Source organism: Vitis riparia, chromosome 12 (genome assembly GCF_004353265.1).
Source record: "Vitis riparia cultivar Riparia Gloire de Montpellier isolate 1030 chromosome 12, EGFV_Vit.rip_1.0, whole genome shotgun sequence".
Lineage (NCBI taxonomy): Eukaryota > Viridiplantae > Streptophyta > Magnoliopsida > Vitales > Vitaceae > Vitis > Vitis riparia.
Genome location: NC_048442.1, coordinates 9,630,847 through 9,647,625, shown reverse-complemented (window position 1 = coordinate 9,647,625; position 16,779 = coordinate 9,630,847). Strand labels below are relative to the sequence as shown.

At 36.1% G+C, this 16,779-nt stretch overlaps 2 protein-coding genes across 2 annotated transcripts; one reads left to right on the top strand and one right to left on the bottom strand.

The window, feature by feature from the left end:
* The first annotated feature begins 5,446 nt into the window (after positions 1–5,446).
* LOC117926760 (chlorophyll a-b binding protein CP24 10A, chloroplastic) lies at positions 5,447–6,693 on the top strand. The gene is made up of 2 exons (XM_034846047.1): positions 5,447–5,774; positions 5,885–6,693. Exons 1-2 carry the CDS (start codon positions 5,551–5,553, stop codon positions 6,432–6,434), a joined length of 774 nt encoding a protein of 257 aa, XP_034701938.1. The 5' UTR covers positions 5,447–5,550; the 3' UTR covers positions 6,435–6,693.
* A 946-nt stretch (positions 6,694–7,639) lies between these two features.
* On the bottom strand, positions 7,640–16,222 carry LOC117926762 (3-hydroxyacyl-[acyl-carrier-protein] dehydratase FabZ-like). The gene is made up of 4 exons (XM_034846048.1): positions 15,967–16,222; positions 15,817–15,877; positions 15,292–15,436; positions 7,640–8,170 (listed from the first exon to the last, which is right to left on the bottom strand). Exons 1-4 carry the CDS (start codon positions 16,145–16,147, stop codon positions 7,922–7,924), a joined length of 636 nt encoding a protein of 211 aa, XP_034701939.1. The 5' UTR covers positions 16,148–16,222; the 3' UTR covers positions 7,640–7,921.
* Between the last annotated feature and the right edge of the window lie 557 nt (positions 16,223–16,779).

Genomic DNA, 16,779 nt, shown 5'->3' with positions numbered 1-16,779 from the left:
ATGAACGAATGATGCAAAAGAAAAACTCTTCTACTAACTTCCTACATGCACAACATTTGATATTCAAAAACAAATTTCCCTATTATTATTCTCCTACTCAAACATAAAGGAGTTTCAATCATACAATTAATGAGGTCCCAAACATAAAGAATTTTAACAAATATGGATGTGACAATTCATCCCTAAACCTAATAAAAACACCATCAATCCTCAACAAACCTAGGTTCCAATTCCAGAAATTGTACTAACCTGAAAACCACTTCAACAGGTGGAACATATTTTCATGTTCAAAGAAGGTCACTAGGCATATACCCTACTACCAATGTTGTAGCGACTTTAAATCTGCAAGGGAATTCTTGCTTTTGAGATCCATTTGACCCAAAGGAATTGTAGAGGAATTGCATGATCTTCACACAATCTTATTCCCCAAAGTTCACCTTCTCTCTCCACAAACCATACCTAAATCCTCTCTCTGAATTTATTTTATTGGACAATAGACCCAGGTCATAGCCATGTACACATTTTAAAGAGATTTGACATGGCAACTCCAATTGACCACGTATGAAACCCAAATTTTACAAACATCTAATATGAAAATTTGAAGGGTATATTTTTCTCTTCATATTTTATATCCACCTTCTCAATTATGCAACTTATATGGCCCAATGGTTAATTTTTCATTGGAAATGAGTGTGTGAGTTCTTCAAAAGCATTTAAAAACCTTCAAGATAGGTAGTCTTGTACACCTTTGTATAGTTAGCATATTTACCTTGTACAGTTAGTGTAAATGCCTTGTATAGCATAAATTCCACATAGGTACAACTAAACGAGTGCATATGGTGGGTAAACAACGTTTCCATTCTCATGGATCAGGGAAAATGAGGAAAAAGTTGATCCTAATTTCGGTTCATATTCATGATTAGTGAAGGAGCTAATAGAATGAATGAACATGGTGGACATCAAATAAAATGCATGCAATGAATTTGTGGTTAAGCAAAGTGTGTGAGAAATGTCCCCCATGATTGGAAAAAGTAAATGAGTAAGTTCTTCAAAATCATTTGAAATCCCCTAAGATAAACACCCTTGTACAGGTAGTACATTTGTCTTGTACACTTAGTATAAATGTCTTATATAGTGGTAGAATTTCAACATAGCTACAACTAAACAAGTGAATATGGGTGAGCTAACCACATTCCAATGTCATGACTGAGCGAAAATGAGGAAATGAAACCCAATTTAGGTTTTTATTCATCATTAGTGCAGTACCTCATCCAGTGAATGTGTACAAAGGGAAATAAGGAATGTCTATGAGGAATGTCCCTCATCCCTAGAAAGGGGAAATGAGCAAGCCATTTTTTCAAAGGGATTTGAAATCCTTCAACATAAGTACTCTTGTACACCCTTGTACAGTAAGCACATTTGTTTTGTGGACTTAGTGTAAATGCCTTGTACAGTGGTAAAAATTTGACATAGCTACAATTGAATGCATGCATATTGGTGGGCTAACCATGTTCCAATGTGATGCCTAAGGGAAATGAAACCCAGTATAGGTTCCTATGCATCATTAGTGCAGTAGGTCATCCAATGAACATGTATGAAGTAATAAAATTGAATGGGATGAGTGCATGATCAAGGAATATGTGTAAGGAATGTACCTCATCCTTACAAAATGGAAATGATTTTAAAAGGATTTGAAATCCTTCAACATAGGTACCTTTGTACACCCTTGTACAGTTAGCACATTTACCTTGTACACTTAGTGTAAATGTCTTGTATAGAGGAAGAAATTCCATACAACTACTACTAAATTCCTACTCATACATAGTTTAACCATGTTTGCAATGTTTTGGTTCATAAAATAAGGAAAAACTGAAGTATCAATTTGTTCTCCAACTACTAGTCATCGTATTATTAATCTTCTACTCAAACATAAAGGGGTTTCGATCATACAATTAATGGGGTTGTGCTTTGGATCATAGTAAAAATATTTTTCAAAAATATGCATGTCACAATTCATCCTTAAACCTGATAAAAACACACTTAATCCTCTACAAACCTAGGTTCAAATTCCACAAAATATACTTACCCCACAATTCCACTCCAAAAGGGCATATACCCTATTTAGCATATTTTCATCTTCACAGGAGCTTGCTAGGCTACTACCATCATGACAACCACAGTTGTAGTCGCTTTAGATATTTTTCGGAGTTCTTCATTTTCTCTGTTTTGTGTGGTGGACCAACCTCACAATCATAACAACCATCTTCTCTGCTTTCAAGATATGTTTGATCCAAAGGATAGCTATTCTAGAGGAATTACATCATTATCAAAGAATCTTTTTCCCCAAAGCTCACTGTCTCTCTCCATGAACCATACCCATTTCTTCTCTCTGGATAATAGACCCAACAAGTAGGATTCTAAAGTTAGATTTTTAAGACAGGTGACATGGCATTTTAGTTTACCACATATAAAACCCATTAATTTAAAAGCATCTAAGTTGGAAATTTGAAGGGTATATTGGTCTCTTAATATTTTATATCCTCCTCATCAATTATGCAACTTACATAGACTTAAGGCCAATTTATGGGCCCAATTGGGTACAAAGCACAATTCTCTCAAAAAAAGTGAAAAAAAAAGTTTTTTAAAAAACTGAAACAAACGCAACCATGAGCTGAGTTTTTTCATAAAAGAAAAAAATGATAAGGCAAAACATGCAGCTATCAGCTACAATTTTTATACTCCAATACACGCAGTCATGAACTGCATATGTAAAAGGAAAAAATCCAAAAACAAAACAAAAAAATAAAAAATTCAGAATTAAAAAAAAAAATTATGAAGGTCATTCATAATATTGTGAATAGGGTAAAAAAAAAAAAAAAAAAAAAAGTGTCTAAGTACTCAAGTATGACCTTGTAGTGTGATAATGTTGAACAAATCGTCTAAAATCAAGTGAACAAGAATGACATGTTATAATATGGCTATGTGGGAAACCATATATGAGTGACTATGACCCTAGTCAACGGGTTATAATTGTTGACATTTTCGACCCTAGTTAACGGATTATAATAATTGACCTTATGATCCTAGTCAACAGGTTATAATTATTGACATTTGATTTCGTTTATCTTAAAAGGAACAAATTTGAGGCTCGCCACTAATTTGTAAAGTCCCACCTAACTGGGCATCACTTGTGATTCGATAACCAGAGTAAGAATATTTTGAATGTATTTGATTTGAATTTGATATGAAATCGTTTTGAAATAGATATGAGAATGTTTAGTTGGAAAAGTTTTGAACGTATAGGCATGTTTGAATTTGTAAGTTTATGAAAAAAAATATTATCATTATATCTTTTATTTGTAATTATAGTTGTAAATATTTATTCCATGAAATTGTATTAATATTCCTTATTAAGCTTTGAGCTCATGCCCTTTTATTGACAATATTTTCAGGTACTCTCAGTTTGAGCGAAGAGTAATGGCTAAGTTGGGAAATTTTCTTTATTAGGATTTTGGTTCAAACTTTATCTTAGATATTGTTTAGATGTTAAAATTTAATTCATGTCTAAATTATTTGGTTTGAACTTATTTGGACAATAACACTTTGGTTGATATATTAGTTTTAAAGTTGAGAATTGAGGATTATAAAATTTATTTATTTTACTACTCTGATAAGAAACTATTCAATTACAAGATGAATATTTGTATCGTCTTCGGTTTGAGCTTTCAGACTTGAGATGTGTTATGACTGTCACACCCTTAGAATGGGTTTTTGGGCATGACAAATCTTTCATTGAAATTTCATGTATCAATGGACCCTAACATGAAAAAATAGGTGGAAATTTTGACCAATTGAAATCAACCAATATCAACGATATTTCCCATATTTATTTGATATTGCAATATTTCACCAATTTTTTTTATATATATTTCCCTGAAATTTCCCAATATTTCTGTTAGATTTAACCTCTATATATATATTGTAAACTTTGTTAATAAGATCTTTCAAATTTGTGAAAACCGTCATAATGATTTTCCTAATGAGTATTTTTTATATTTTTATATAGTAATTAAATATTAAAAAAATAAATTTAGAAATAAAATTATCAAAATCAAGATGAACCTAATTTCAACTTATGTCTCTATCATGTTCCTCATTGGAACCCATTCACACAATTCAAACATACAAATCACAAAACCTGAATTTTGATATAAACCCATACAAGAACTCCAATGCACAATGCCTACTTAATACAAGAACATCAAAGAAACGAGAATTTGTACCAGTGAGGAAACTGATTCTTGCAAGATGAACTGTCCACAACAATTCCTTCTTCTACATTTTCCTTTTCACTTTATTTTCTTCACATCACACCAGAAAATCTCCTCTAAATTCCAGATTTCTCTTGCTCAATTTATAGCTCTCTACATTAACTCCATTCAACAAAAACTAGAAATTTCTCCTCTTCCAAGATAAAACAAAATCTGTATTGTGCTTACATTCATACCTTGCAAACTCAAAATGTTTGTGAAGAATATATGAGTATATATATGTATTGTGCTAATAAGAACAAAATTAGGGTCTAGAATTGTATAAAGAAATAAATTTGAGAGGTCATGATCACCCCAAGCACCAAGAGGAAAAGATTTTAACAAATTAAATGAATGCATATGATGTTAGAAAATAAAAATAAAAAACCTTCTCAATGTACTCAAATAAAAATTTGGTCAAATTCTCCCCTAATCAAGTAATATCTATAACGAAAGTTTTTATTATGAGCTCTAAAAATATAGAAAAGCTTGTATAACAAAATTAATTTGAGAAAATAAAATTAAATATAAAATTTATTTGATATATAGCATAAAAATAAATAAATTAATTTAAATTGATTCAATTAATAATTTAAAGAAAAATATGCCGAATTTTGAATGTAAGAAGATAAAGTATAAAAGATACAAACGAGGGAGTAAAGTGTTTTTAACCATTAAAAATTTATATATTTTAAGTTCATCGATGATATATAAAATTAATGAATGTAAAATAAGTTATATCTAAATTGCTCTTAAACATCGATCTCCGGTGATAAGAGAAAATATATATATATAAATCAAATAATTACATAATTTTGTAAAGAAAAAGGAAACTTTCGAAAGAATCAAATAAAAATATAGTCAAATCTCTTAATTAAATAATATTTATAATAAAAGTTTATTATAGTAGTGGCATATTACTTGGTCAATATTAACCTAGGCATTTCCAAGTAAGATACTATTGGAATAAGCAGTGGTGGAGAGAGGATCCACGTGGATGGCTGCAATGTGGAGATGGAGATGGAGCTCTACATCTCATTGGTCCGAAATCTATCCACCGAACATCCCAGATTTCCTCTCCAGATTGCACTTATCTACCTGGCTCCATACAAAGCCCCTCTTTGGATACACCACTTTCACATAATATTACTCAACACCAGCCTCTCCCCCCACCCTCTGTCCACTTCTCCCCGTTTCCCCATTTTCCATCTCTAGAGAGATATAACACAAGGTTGTAGAGATGGCTGCAACTTCTGCTGCTGTGTTGAATGGGCTGGGCTCTCCCTTCTTGACTGGAGGCAAGAGGAGCCAGAGCTTGTTGTCTGCCGGGGTTGCAGCCAAAGCTGGTGCTGCTGTGCCTGCCCCCAGGAGGCTCATTGTCGTCGCTGCTGCCCCTAAGAAGTCGTGGCTTCCTGGTGTTAAAGCTGGTGGCAACCTCGTCGACCCTGAGTGGCTCGATGGCTCGTAAGTCTCTCATTATACTCTCTACACATAAATGTTTCAATGGATTATTTATTTAATAGCTTCAACCTTCAGGTTTTTAGTTAAATTGAAATATGTGTGTAAATCTGCAGGCTTCCCGGTGACTATGGCTTTGATCCACTGGGACTAGGCAAGGACCCAGCATTCCTCAAGTGGTACAGGGAAGCCGAGCTGATCCACGGGCGATGGGCAATGGCAGCAGTTGTGGGAATCTTCGTCGGCCAAGCCTGGAGCGGCATCCCATGGTTCGAAGCCGGAGCAGCCCCTGGCGCCGTTGCACCGTTCTCTTTCGGGACCCTCCTTGGAACCCAACTCCTGCTCATGGGGTGGGTTGAGAGCAAGAGGTGGGTGGATTTCTTCAACCCGGAGTCACAGTCCGTGGAATGGGCCACCCCGTGGTCGAGGACGGCTGAGAACTTTGCCAACGCCACCGGGGAGCAGGGCTACCCGGGAGGGAAATTCTTCGACCCATTGTCACTTGCTGGCACAATCAAAGATGGAGTGTACATCCCAGATGTGGAAAAGCTCGAGAGACTGAAACTGGCGGAGATTAAGCATGCAAGGATTGCCATGTTGGCTATGCTAATCTTCTACTTTGAGGCTGGCCAAGGGAAGACACCCCTTGGAGCTCTTGGCTTGTAAACTGCTGCCTTTTTTTTTTCAGTTTGAAGGTGAATGTAATGTAAGTAATTAAATTTAGAGACCAGAGAAACGAAACCCACCAACCTAAATCTATCTTTTCCAGCTAAAATTCAATTTTTTTTTTTCTTATTGGATTCTCTTGGGAAGAGGGTGCACTCTGCTAGTTAATTGTGACCCCCAGTCTACTGTGCTTCCATTTCTCTGTTGGGGAATATAATTAATGAGAAATGTGGGTTCATTTGGTTTGGTTTGGCCTTCATCCTTGCACAGTATATAAGTTTGATTCATAAGCAAATGCCTATAGCTGTGTCCGATGCAGACCATTAGCTGACTTGGGTCTACTGTTTTCTCAATTCTCAAGCAACAGACAAAATGACTGAAATATGAAATTTCTGGGTTCAATCAATTTAAACTGATCAGTCCCCTTTGTCAAACATTAATTTAGGAAAATTGCATCTTTACCACCCTCTCTCACTACCTACTTGTATGAAAGGTAATAACCTGATCCGCATATGGATCAAAATGTGACAAATCATAACTTGGAGGAAAAGTAAGTGATAAGAGCAACATTCTCCACTAACTGTATTTACAAATTGGAGCCACAAGTATCTGGTATTCATCTTTAATGTAAATTTTTTTGGGTATGCATTTTACAAAGCTCATAATTGATCAAATGTGATTTACCCTCATCTCCTCTTAGTTGAATATCAAGTTGGCCAGTTGTTAAAAGTTCTCGTCAAACCCATTCTAACTCATTTCAGATCCACTTCAAAATTGACAAGTACTACAAGAATGGAGACGTAAAAACCTAGTAAGACACCCATAATACCTGTTTGGTTTGATTTTGAGAAGTCAAGAGCTCTTTTTTTTTCCTTTTTTTTAAGCAAGATAAGTCTTTGTGCTTGTTTGGTTAATTTTGTTTCAAGAGTTTATGGTTTAAAAAAGAGCTTAATATGGAAGCCGAAAATCACCGGTAATAGAACTTTTATAATATCAATATCACTTTTTAAAATTTATGACTTTGATCAAACCATGCCTTAATCCGAGAGTACCCCATAAAAAACTAGAATAAAATAGTTCTTTGTTTTTCATGGGTATCATCATGCACCTTAAACCTGACTATACTTTCAAGAATAGGAGGGCTTAACGCCGACCATACATGCAGGAATAGGAGGCAATAATAGAATGCACAAGCAAAGCCTCAATTCTGTCAAAGAGTACTGCCGCTATTTCAAATATCTTATGTTACCAACTTCTCCCATAAGAAAAATGCGAAACATCTCTTAATTAACAAACAAAAGACTACAAAAACTTATTGGTTGGTGGGTGCAAGGATACTCATTTAAGTTCTATTTGCACAAATTAAAGGCTTGCCTACCAGGTTCCATACCAGGGGGAAAAACAGAAAAAAAAATTGTTGGGACTCAAGGGAACAAAATGAGAACATTCAACTGGGATCAATGAAAATTAACAAAAGTTGCAGGTCATTAACTACCAGTAGCCATCAAAAACTCACCTTCACACACCACCTCACCTCCAACATATGCCTTCCCTTCCATCTTTGCTATTCCAAAGCGTTTCTGCAACTTGATAAGCGTCATTCTCATAACTAAGGTGTCACCTGCAACCACTGGTTTCCGGAATCTTACTTTGTCAATTCCAGCAAAGAAGAAATTTTCGCGAGAGCCTCCCACTTCAGGTTGTAGCATTACCAAGCCACCAACCTGTGCCATTGCCTGTATCCAACAAACAGTAAAAAAATTTACCACTCCATCAGACCAAAGACAGTATGTTTAAGTATAAAGCCTTACAGTATATTTATGTGTAAGGCCTTCCAAATTCTTTAGACTATTCTCAATTTTTTTTCCTCCTATCCTCTTAATTTTTTTGCATTCGTCTTCTGATGTCTTCTTTTCTACCTTTTTTTCTTTTCTCTTTTTTGTTTTTGTCCTTTTGTTTCTTCAATCAATTAGTTAATTTACATTTAAATGGAACCCAGACCTTAGGATTTTCCATGCTGCTACCTCAGAAATTTTCATTCTCAAAGAATTCAGCATGCATCATTTAATGGACTCCTACAAAAGATGATAGGAAGTCCACTTCAAGTATTTGATGATGAAATATTTATACCAATTTGTAAGGGGAAGAAGACAGACTTGGGTTCAGAGTTTGGATTGAAAAGAAGATGAGGGCATTATCGTAACTCCACATGCTCATTTTTATTTTAAAAATATAAAAATTATGAGGCTAAATGGTTGAGTTGGTGAGTGGAACGTCATAATTCTGATTGAACATATTCATCATGAATGTTTCTAGCTTGTTTCATCTCTACAATCCACATAGCCATAGACCATATATCACCTGAAACCAGCTGCATGGAAGTTTAAACAACTCAAGGTTTATGATGCATGAAGTCACAAGGTGGATGGATGGTTTGGTTAGAGGAAGCCCTGAGCCCACAAGCAACAAAGGAGTCATCAAGAGCAATGAGAACTTAGGGGGTGCTGCAACTAGTTTCCCTGGAATCAGTTTTCCTTCCTGTTCAAGACCATTTTAGTACCTGGTGCTGTGTCAGTCCCCATTCTTATCCAGGCATCCTTTGTGGGATGGTATCATTCCAGTTCCTGAATGATGGTGCAGTGCAAATCAAATTTATCCTTGTTAAACTAAACCAAAACCACTAAATTCTTTCCCCCTGCTTCACCATCTGTCCAAGGGGGTCGTAGACAAGATTGATCCTTCCTTGGGATTTCTCACCCCTGCCCAAGGTCAAAGAAGCTCCCTAGTCATGTTGCAGACAGCCATATTTCTATTAGATTCTGACTATGATCTGGGGTTTTTCATGCCATGATTCTAGTCATTCAAACCAAGGCTGTATGTCAAGCCACTGGGGATCACCAGGACCATCTCTCAACTAGTATGACTTCATTGATAATAATGGTGTTTTAAGGCTCAATGCCCACCCACTAGTAATTCAATATGAGAATCTTTCTTGAGCAATAATGTTTCATTAATATGTTTTATGTTGTATACTTTCAGTAGAATACATTCAACAATAATGTTTCATTGTTCTTTATGTCCTCCTGAAATTGATCGATCAGGGGCTAAAAATTCTCTTTCCCATCTTATTCTCCTCAACTACTTTCATCTTTCTTTCTCATCATGGTAGTGAAGTACTAAATCAGGGACAAAATGGAATAAAACAAGAAAGTTCTCACAGCTACACAAAATGTAACAGTTGTGCCCATGTCATTCATTGTATGAGGAAGATCCATAGAACAGTACTGTGTTATTTTTCACCATCTGTGTATATTATTAACACTTTATTCCCTTGTAGAGATTTAAGCCAGGATTAATCTTCTCTGTGTTGCAACTTGAAGCCTTAAGTCTCCACAAAAATTGATGCCCTATAAAAAGTTATGGAGCCTGCAAAAATATCTAAGCTGCTTCAGTTTTCTCTCCTGCTTTATAGATGTCTTGGGACTGATTAACAGAGTGCTGCAGAGGCTTCCTAAAGATTGTTTTACAAGGCTTGTTGGGATTTTTTCTAATTTATTTGTTACATTTTAATATTCTAAATTCACACACAGAAATGTGCTCAATGACATAATAAAACATACCTTAATATAATGAAAATGAATCATCAACAGAAGTATTTCTAGAATTTCAGCGTCATCGCCTTAGGAAAAAAATCGACACAGTATAAGAACTTAAAAGATTGGATTCTTGTTAATATAAACTATGGTTGAAGCAGATTTGATGTAATCAAGGTCATTTTAATTACCAATGAATGGCAGGAGGCAGAAATTGTTAGCAAGATCCACTTGCAGCTGGTAGGGCTCAAATAATTATAGCTACATGAGTTCTGTTTTCAAATGGAAATCCCCTAAATGGTCAATTTATTAACCACCAAAGGAAGGGAAAAGGCAACGCAATTTACTGTAAGAGAGATCTAATGATTGCAGAAATCAATTTCATCCTGATACAGGCCAAAAGAGAATGTTAGGTCATTAGTTTAAAGCTGGCTCAACTGATGAACACAATATGTTAGCAAGAGAATACAGCAACTATAAGCATAATTTCCATTATATCTATGGCACCAAGATTATTAGTGCAGAGCATAATTGCCATAGTATGTCCAATTTGTCTAAGCGATGGAACAGTTTTCAAAGAAAGGAGGCAAAACCAAAGTAAATATGAGGTATAAGAAAATCACCCTCAGGGAAAACCATAAATAGAAAGGAGAAGAAATTAAAACGAAAAAGTCAACTACAAGACAACTCACCCATGGCAAGCAAGAAAGATCTACTAAAATAACTGTGTGCCCTGATAAGGACCCAAACTAACATTTTAATCAGCGCTAAGGAACCTATGATGGTGGGTTTGAGGTATTTAAAACTCATCCATCACTAACTCTTGCTATTAACACCTTACCTAATTGCATTTGATAATTTTATGTTTATTTTGTATGTTTTCAAGTGCAATCTATGCTAAATTTTTTTGAAGCTTACTTTTTTATGGAATGGAGTATTTGAAGCTTTAGCAAGGCTGTGGGGAAGATACAAAGGTTGAAAGCTACTGAAACACTCAAGTTTTGGGGGATGAAGGAGAACATGTAGAGGAAAATTTCGTAGGAAATGCCTAAGCAGCCCTGTGCAAGTTTGGGCAATATGACTTTGCCTAGGCCAAGCCTGAGCAATTCTCAAACTTGTGCAGGAACCCCTATGCAACTTGAAGCCACCTGGGCAAACTCCCTGCACAAGATTCCACAACACCATTGGCACCATGAACTTGCAGAAGTCACCTGGGCAAAGTACTTGAGCAAACCTGTAGGCCACCTGTGCACACTTTTAAGGGCTCCATTTCCAAGGCCAGTGGGCAATCCCTGAGTTGACACATGGCAGTGGAACTTTAGGGCGCACCAACCCTAGGTAACCATGTAGCACATTAGAGTTGCAAAGTTGATTATTTTAGCCCCTTCTCATTGCGCACCAGCTAGAGGTTATTACAGATATAGGGATGTGACTGAATCTGAGGATGAAAGGACAAAACATAAACCAAAAAGGGAATTCTAAGCAAAGAAGGGAGCATAACCCAGGAAACACAACAGGGGACAGGGAACACAGCACACAACAGTAGGGAGAGACAGAGAGCAATTCACCATTATGAGAGTAGAGAGCAATTGTCTGGTTTTAAGGGAGGGAGAGGTTTTCAGAAATTGGGAGGTACAGAGTAGTAGTTTGGAGGTGCAATTTTTAAGTTCTGCTATTTTTAGGAAAAGCAAGAGAGTTTCAGTTTCCATTGTAGTTTCCATGGCAGTTTTTGTGTTATCTTTCAAGTGTCTAGTATAGCACAATTTTACTTCAGTTTAATTTGCAATACAAGTTTCAATTCATTTCCAGCTCAATGATGAGTTCTATTTTCGTCTGCTTTCATCCAATTTATGTATTTGTTTTAACTTCAGCAATACTTAACTAATTTTTGTAAAGGCTTAAGGAGGAATGAATCTGGGGTGATCCATACCACAGATTGGTTCCCTCATTGGCTTAAAAAGTTAAAAGTTCAAAGAGAAGGCCACAAGTCAAGCTACCTTGGGAGTAGATCTGAGCTCCAAGTTCAATGGAGTCTCTAGAGCTGAACACTACCTTTGTATGAATAGGATTGAGGATTGGACCTTAGGCCAAAAGCAACTGGTCCGAGTCCTTGATCCTACCTTAACCTTAGGCCAAAAACAGATGGTTAAGAAGGGAGGAATAATTTGAGGGTGGGAATCTCAGTGGATTTCTGACCTCAGAGCTTGCTTGTACATTCATCTTAGTTAGTTAGACAGCCCAGCAATGTTCACCATTCTCTCCCAATTCCTTTAAGTGCATTCGCCTTTATCATCCAAGCTTATATGCCCCATTTCTGATCTCAACTTGGAAATCATCTTTTTCCCTGTGGGTTCAAACCCCATATTCACTGAGGTATTACATCAAAAGTTTGTATGATAGGGAACATCAACAGAAAACACAATCTAAGCATCAACCATACCCCAAAAAAGATTTCAGCAAATATCTTTCAACTTCTACAGATGAGGGCCTTGATCCTCGAAATTGTTCTAATTTCTTGTTCGTCTCTTTGTTGATGCACCACATGACACCATGGGTTTTTTTACACTGGCAGGATATGCCAACTCACAGAAATTTCCTTGCTAACTCTCCAAATATAGTTTATCTCCCCTTATCATCCTCCAGCAAACCATCCTCAGCATAGCCCACATTACAGTAGAGCCCTCTGCTATAAAAAGGAAAAAAGGGAAAAAGAAAAACACACCCAATGAGGAGCCAAAGCTACATTGCTAGAGAACTATGCAACAAATACTGATCCGTAATCTTCTCATCATTCCAACATACAACACCAGTTAAGCCCTTCTCCACACAGTTAGTTGGCCAATTCTTAAGTTCTTGCCCTTCACTGTTGTTTGCATAAACAAAGCCACATTCAAGGGGTCTTTTGTGCACGAAACCATTTCCAAGGAGATAAAACTTCCCCTGAACCCACTGGCTTTAGATAGAAGAATTTCACAAAAAACAAAACTCTAAAAAAAAAAAAGGAAAAAAGAAAAAAGCGAGGGAGAGAGAGAGAAAGCACCAACGACTCCAACTCCCAACAGTAAACCACTTTAATAAATCTCAGGCACCAAGGCCGCATCCTTACACCAGCTATCAAGCCAAAAGAGGACCCTCCAACCTTTCCCAAGGTTGAACACAACATGACTATAAAATATCCTCTATCCCCTCCTAATGCTCTTCATAAATCCAACCCAGCACCATTTCCTTTTGAAACTGCCCTTCCTTCACAAGCTCCAACAGCCATACCACAAGAAAAGCTTTCTAATGCATAGACAATAGTTTAATAGGGAAGGCGTACCCAGTTCATCCACACATACACAACCCATCAGGATCTCCCTTTGGATATTCTCTATAATCTCTTCCGTGCCAATACCAAAATCACGAGGGTCAACATGAAATATGCATGGAAACTGAACAACACTCATTGCTAAAGTAATCCTGCCATTTTCTCCCTTCCCCCAGAACACATGCTTGCACAAACCTATCCTCCTTGGATAGAAAAAGTTTCTCCAACTAGCCAATCTTTTATCAAATCTTTCCATGATGGAATCTCAACAACCTTAGATTTGAAAGATTAACCCTAAGCTAGGCCCAATTAGGTTGCTAGAGAAGAACTTGACCCACATCCTAGCTCAAAGGGGAATCCTACTGCCTCCACTCCACACATCAACATCAACAATAGCTTATCCATGTTCACCTAAGCACCTATCCTGCTCAGAAGCAAAGTTAGACTACATCCAACATAACTCAGATGGATCCTCTGCAGCAAAGGAAACAATGGTATCGTATAGAAGTGCACCAATTAACTAAAATGGACTATCCAAGTGTAGAAAAACAAGTTATACAAGTCTGTATCACCTTCTTGTATGTTGCAGCTGGTTTTATTTTAATAGAAGCTTCTAAGTTTCATGAAGCCCTGTGATTCTGGGAATTCCATATTTTATGTGCAGTCCATGAGTTCTCCAATGTGGTAGATGGATTTAGTTGAATCAATGGTCCTTTTTTGTGGCATTTAGTAATTCTAATTTTGATTTTACAAATCGAAGTTTCTACATTTGAAGCTTCAGTTTTGGCGTCATTCTCTAGATAGAATTAGGAGACAAATTGTAGCCTACATGGATTATGGTAACTTTTTTCCATAACAAATGACATGAGTGAACATCTGATTGATGCAACTCAGACATAGGAGTGATGCCTAAGTATTCTAAGCATAATTCTTACAGTTTTTACATTTTCTTATAGCAAGTACTCTTACAATACAGTAGAAATCATCTATAAAATTTTGTAATAGCAATAAGTGAACTTAAGTGATAGTGTAATGCAGCTCAAATTGACAGCTATTGGTTTGCTATAATGCTGTACTTCAAACTACGAAAATTCTGGTTTCACTAATGCTTTGCACTCCAAATAACTATTTTCATAGCTTTAAACCAGCTGCACCTTTAAGCCATTTCCATTTTCCTAATTGCCCCATGAAAAATGTAGCTGCCTAAAACCTTAATAGCAGTCAATTTGGACATGTGACTATAGAATTGCATCAAAGCTAGCTGATATCACTGAATGTTAACTTTCCCAAAAGTTCATTTCACCTCAGCAAAACAAATTTTCAGTCATGGGAAATATTCCAGCTCTCAAGTGAAATAGTTTCACTAATACTATCACGCAGAATATCTTCACTCAGAGAACAGGTAAGCATTTTTTTCTCCATAGGAGAGAAACATAGTAACTCACACAATCAAATACACATATACAGACATACATACATAAATACATGGGGAGAGAGAGAAAGGCCAGTGTGAGAAGCCAAGGACCTAGAACGGTCCAGGCCAGTACAATTTCTAGCACAAATCCTTCCATCAAGCTTTAAAAGTTAACAGATAGGATGAACACAAAGCTTAGCCAATCGTCCTCCGCATGGCAGTGATATAACTAAGACATTAGTTTAGGAAAATGACAGATGGACCAAACACATCTGTTAAATAAGGTTTTACTCAAAGACAACATAGTCAAGTTGACAAAATAAAGTTCCCAAAAGTCCCTTATATCCAATAACCTTTAACATGAAACATACGATAAGCAATTGATAACTGAAACACAGACCAACCCAAGCAGATGAAGTGCCTATTTGAAAACACACCAATGATTTGTAGCAAAAATGGAAACATTTACCTCATACATGTAACTTTAAAAATAATGCAACTAAAGAAAAAAAAAATTTAAAAGGTACGGGAACAAGAAATTACCTCAACCATGAGAACACCAGGCATAATTGGCCTCTCGGGAAAATGCCCAGGAAAGAAGTTATCATTTATTGTTACATTCTTTATGGCAACAGCAGAAACTCCAGGAGTATATTCAATCACTCTATCCACTAGAAGAAATGGAAACCTAAACCACATGCCCCCAAACACAAAAAAAAAAAAAAAACAAATAAAACATCCAAATTAAATTATGATGGTTAACCTTATATGGTAGCTAAGGAAACAGAAACTTTGAATTCTAGTTCTATTTCTCTTTTGTTCCCAATGTTTTCATTTGAGTGTTTTAACCATTGAAATGATGTGAAATCAACAAATTTTGATCATACCCCTCAATTTCATTTCAAAAAGTAAGAACATTTTCCAACAACCATTTGCATTTCTGCTGCCAAACAGACCCTAAGATTTTCCTACATCCTTTCCAAGCATTAGGTAAAACCCAAGATGGGTTTTGATATTCTATTCCAAGAAACACGAGAAGAGTAGATAATGCATCAAAAATTGACTCACCGGTGGGGCAAAATCTCACGAATCTGATTAATATCCATCACGGTTGGAAATGCGGGAAACCCTGCAAAAGCAAATCCAGAAAGCACCTCCATCAGGAAAAGAAACAGCGAGACAAAAGTGCGAGAGAGCTTCACCCAAAAAACTCATTACTCTTCTCAATTGGAATCTTTTTGTCTGCCGCCTCTGCGCCATTCAGGGAACAGCTGAGGGTGAAGCTTCGGAGACTCTTTAATGAAACAAAATTGGATCTGGGAACAGCGAAGGAGAGTGGAGAAGATGAATGGGAAGTGAGAGGAGAGGTGAGAGAATTGGAGAGAGCCATGGCCGACATCTTCAAAGCAGAATGGAGCGGAGGTAGTAGCGACTTGCGATCCTAACGAGGTTGGAGAGAGGAAGAAGCTTTGTGACTTATTATTTTGTTTCAAATTTTTGTTTTTAAAACAAGTTTTCAAAAAAAAAATATAAATATTTTTTAACAACAATTTTTAAACATACAATTTATGTTATATTTTATTAATTAGGAAAATGCAGTGGAATGTATGATTATTTTAATAATTTGTTGAATTCTAATTATTTTTGGTCATAGAAAGTATCGATCATTTACAATGAAGCATTGGGTGTACCGTCAGGTTTTCTCTGTCTCAACACCTAAGTGTGTGTCCTCTTTGAAAGGAGTTGTTGGGAAAGTAATGCTTTCAAACGAGAATAATTTATAAATATTTATAAAAGAAGTGCTTTTTGCCATATGGGCACAAGACCCTTTTTTTTTATCTTTTTTTTTTTTCCGTTATGCAATCCGAATTAACATTGTTGGTTTTTAGTATGCTCCATAAAATTACATTATATATCAAATAAAACACAGTTATCAATGTTGATTCCATTATTAAAACCACTAATAATATTGGTTCTAGAATAAATTTAAAATAGCTTTAAAATTATGGTAACAATGTTAATTCTAATATA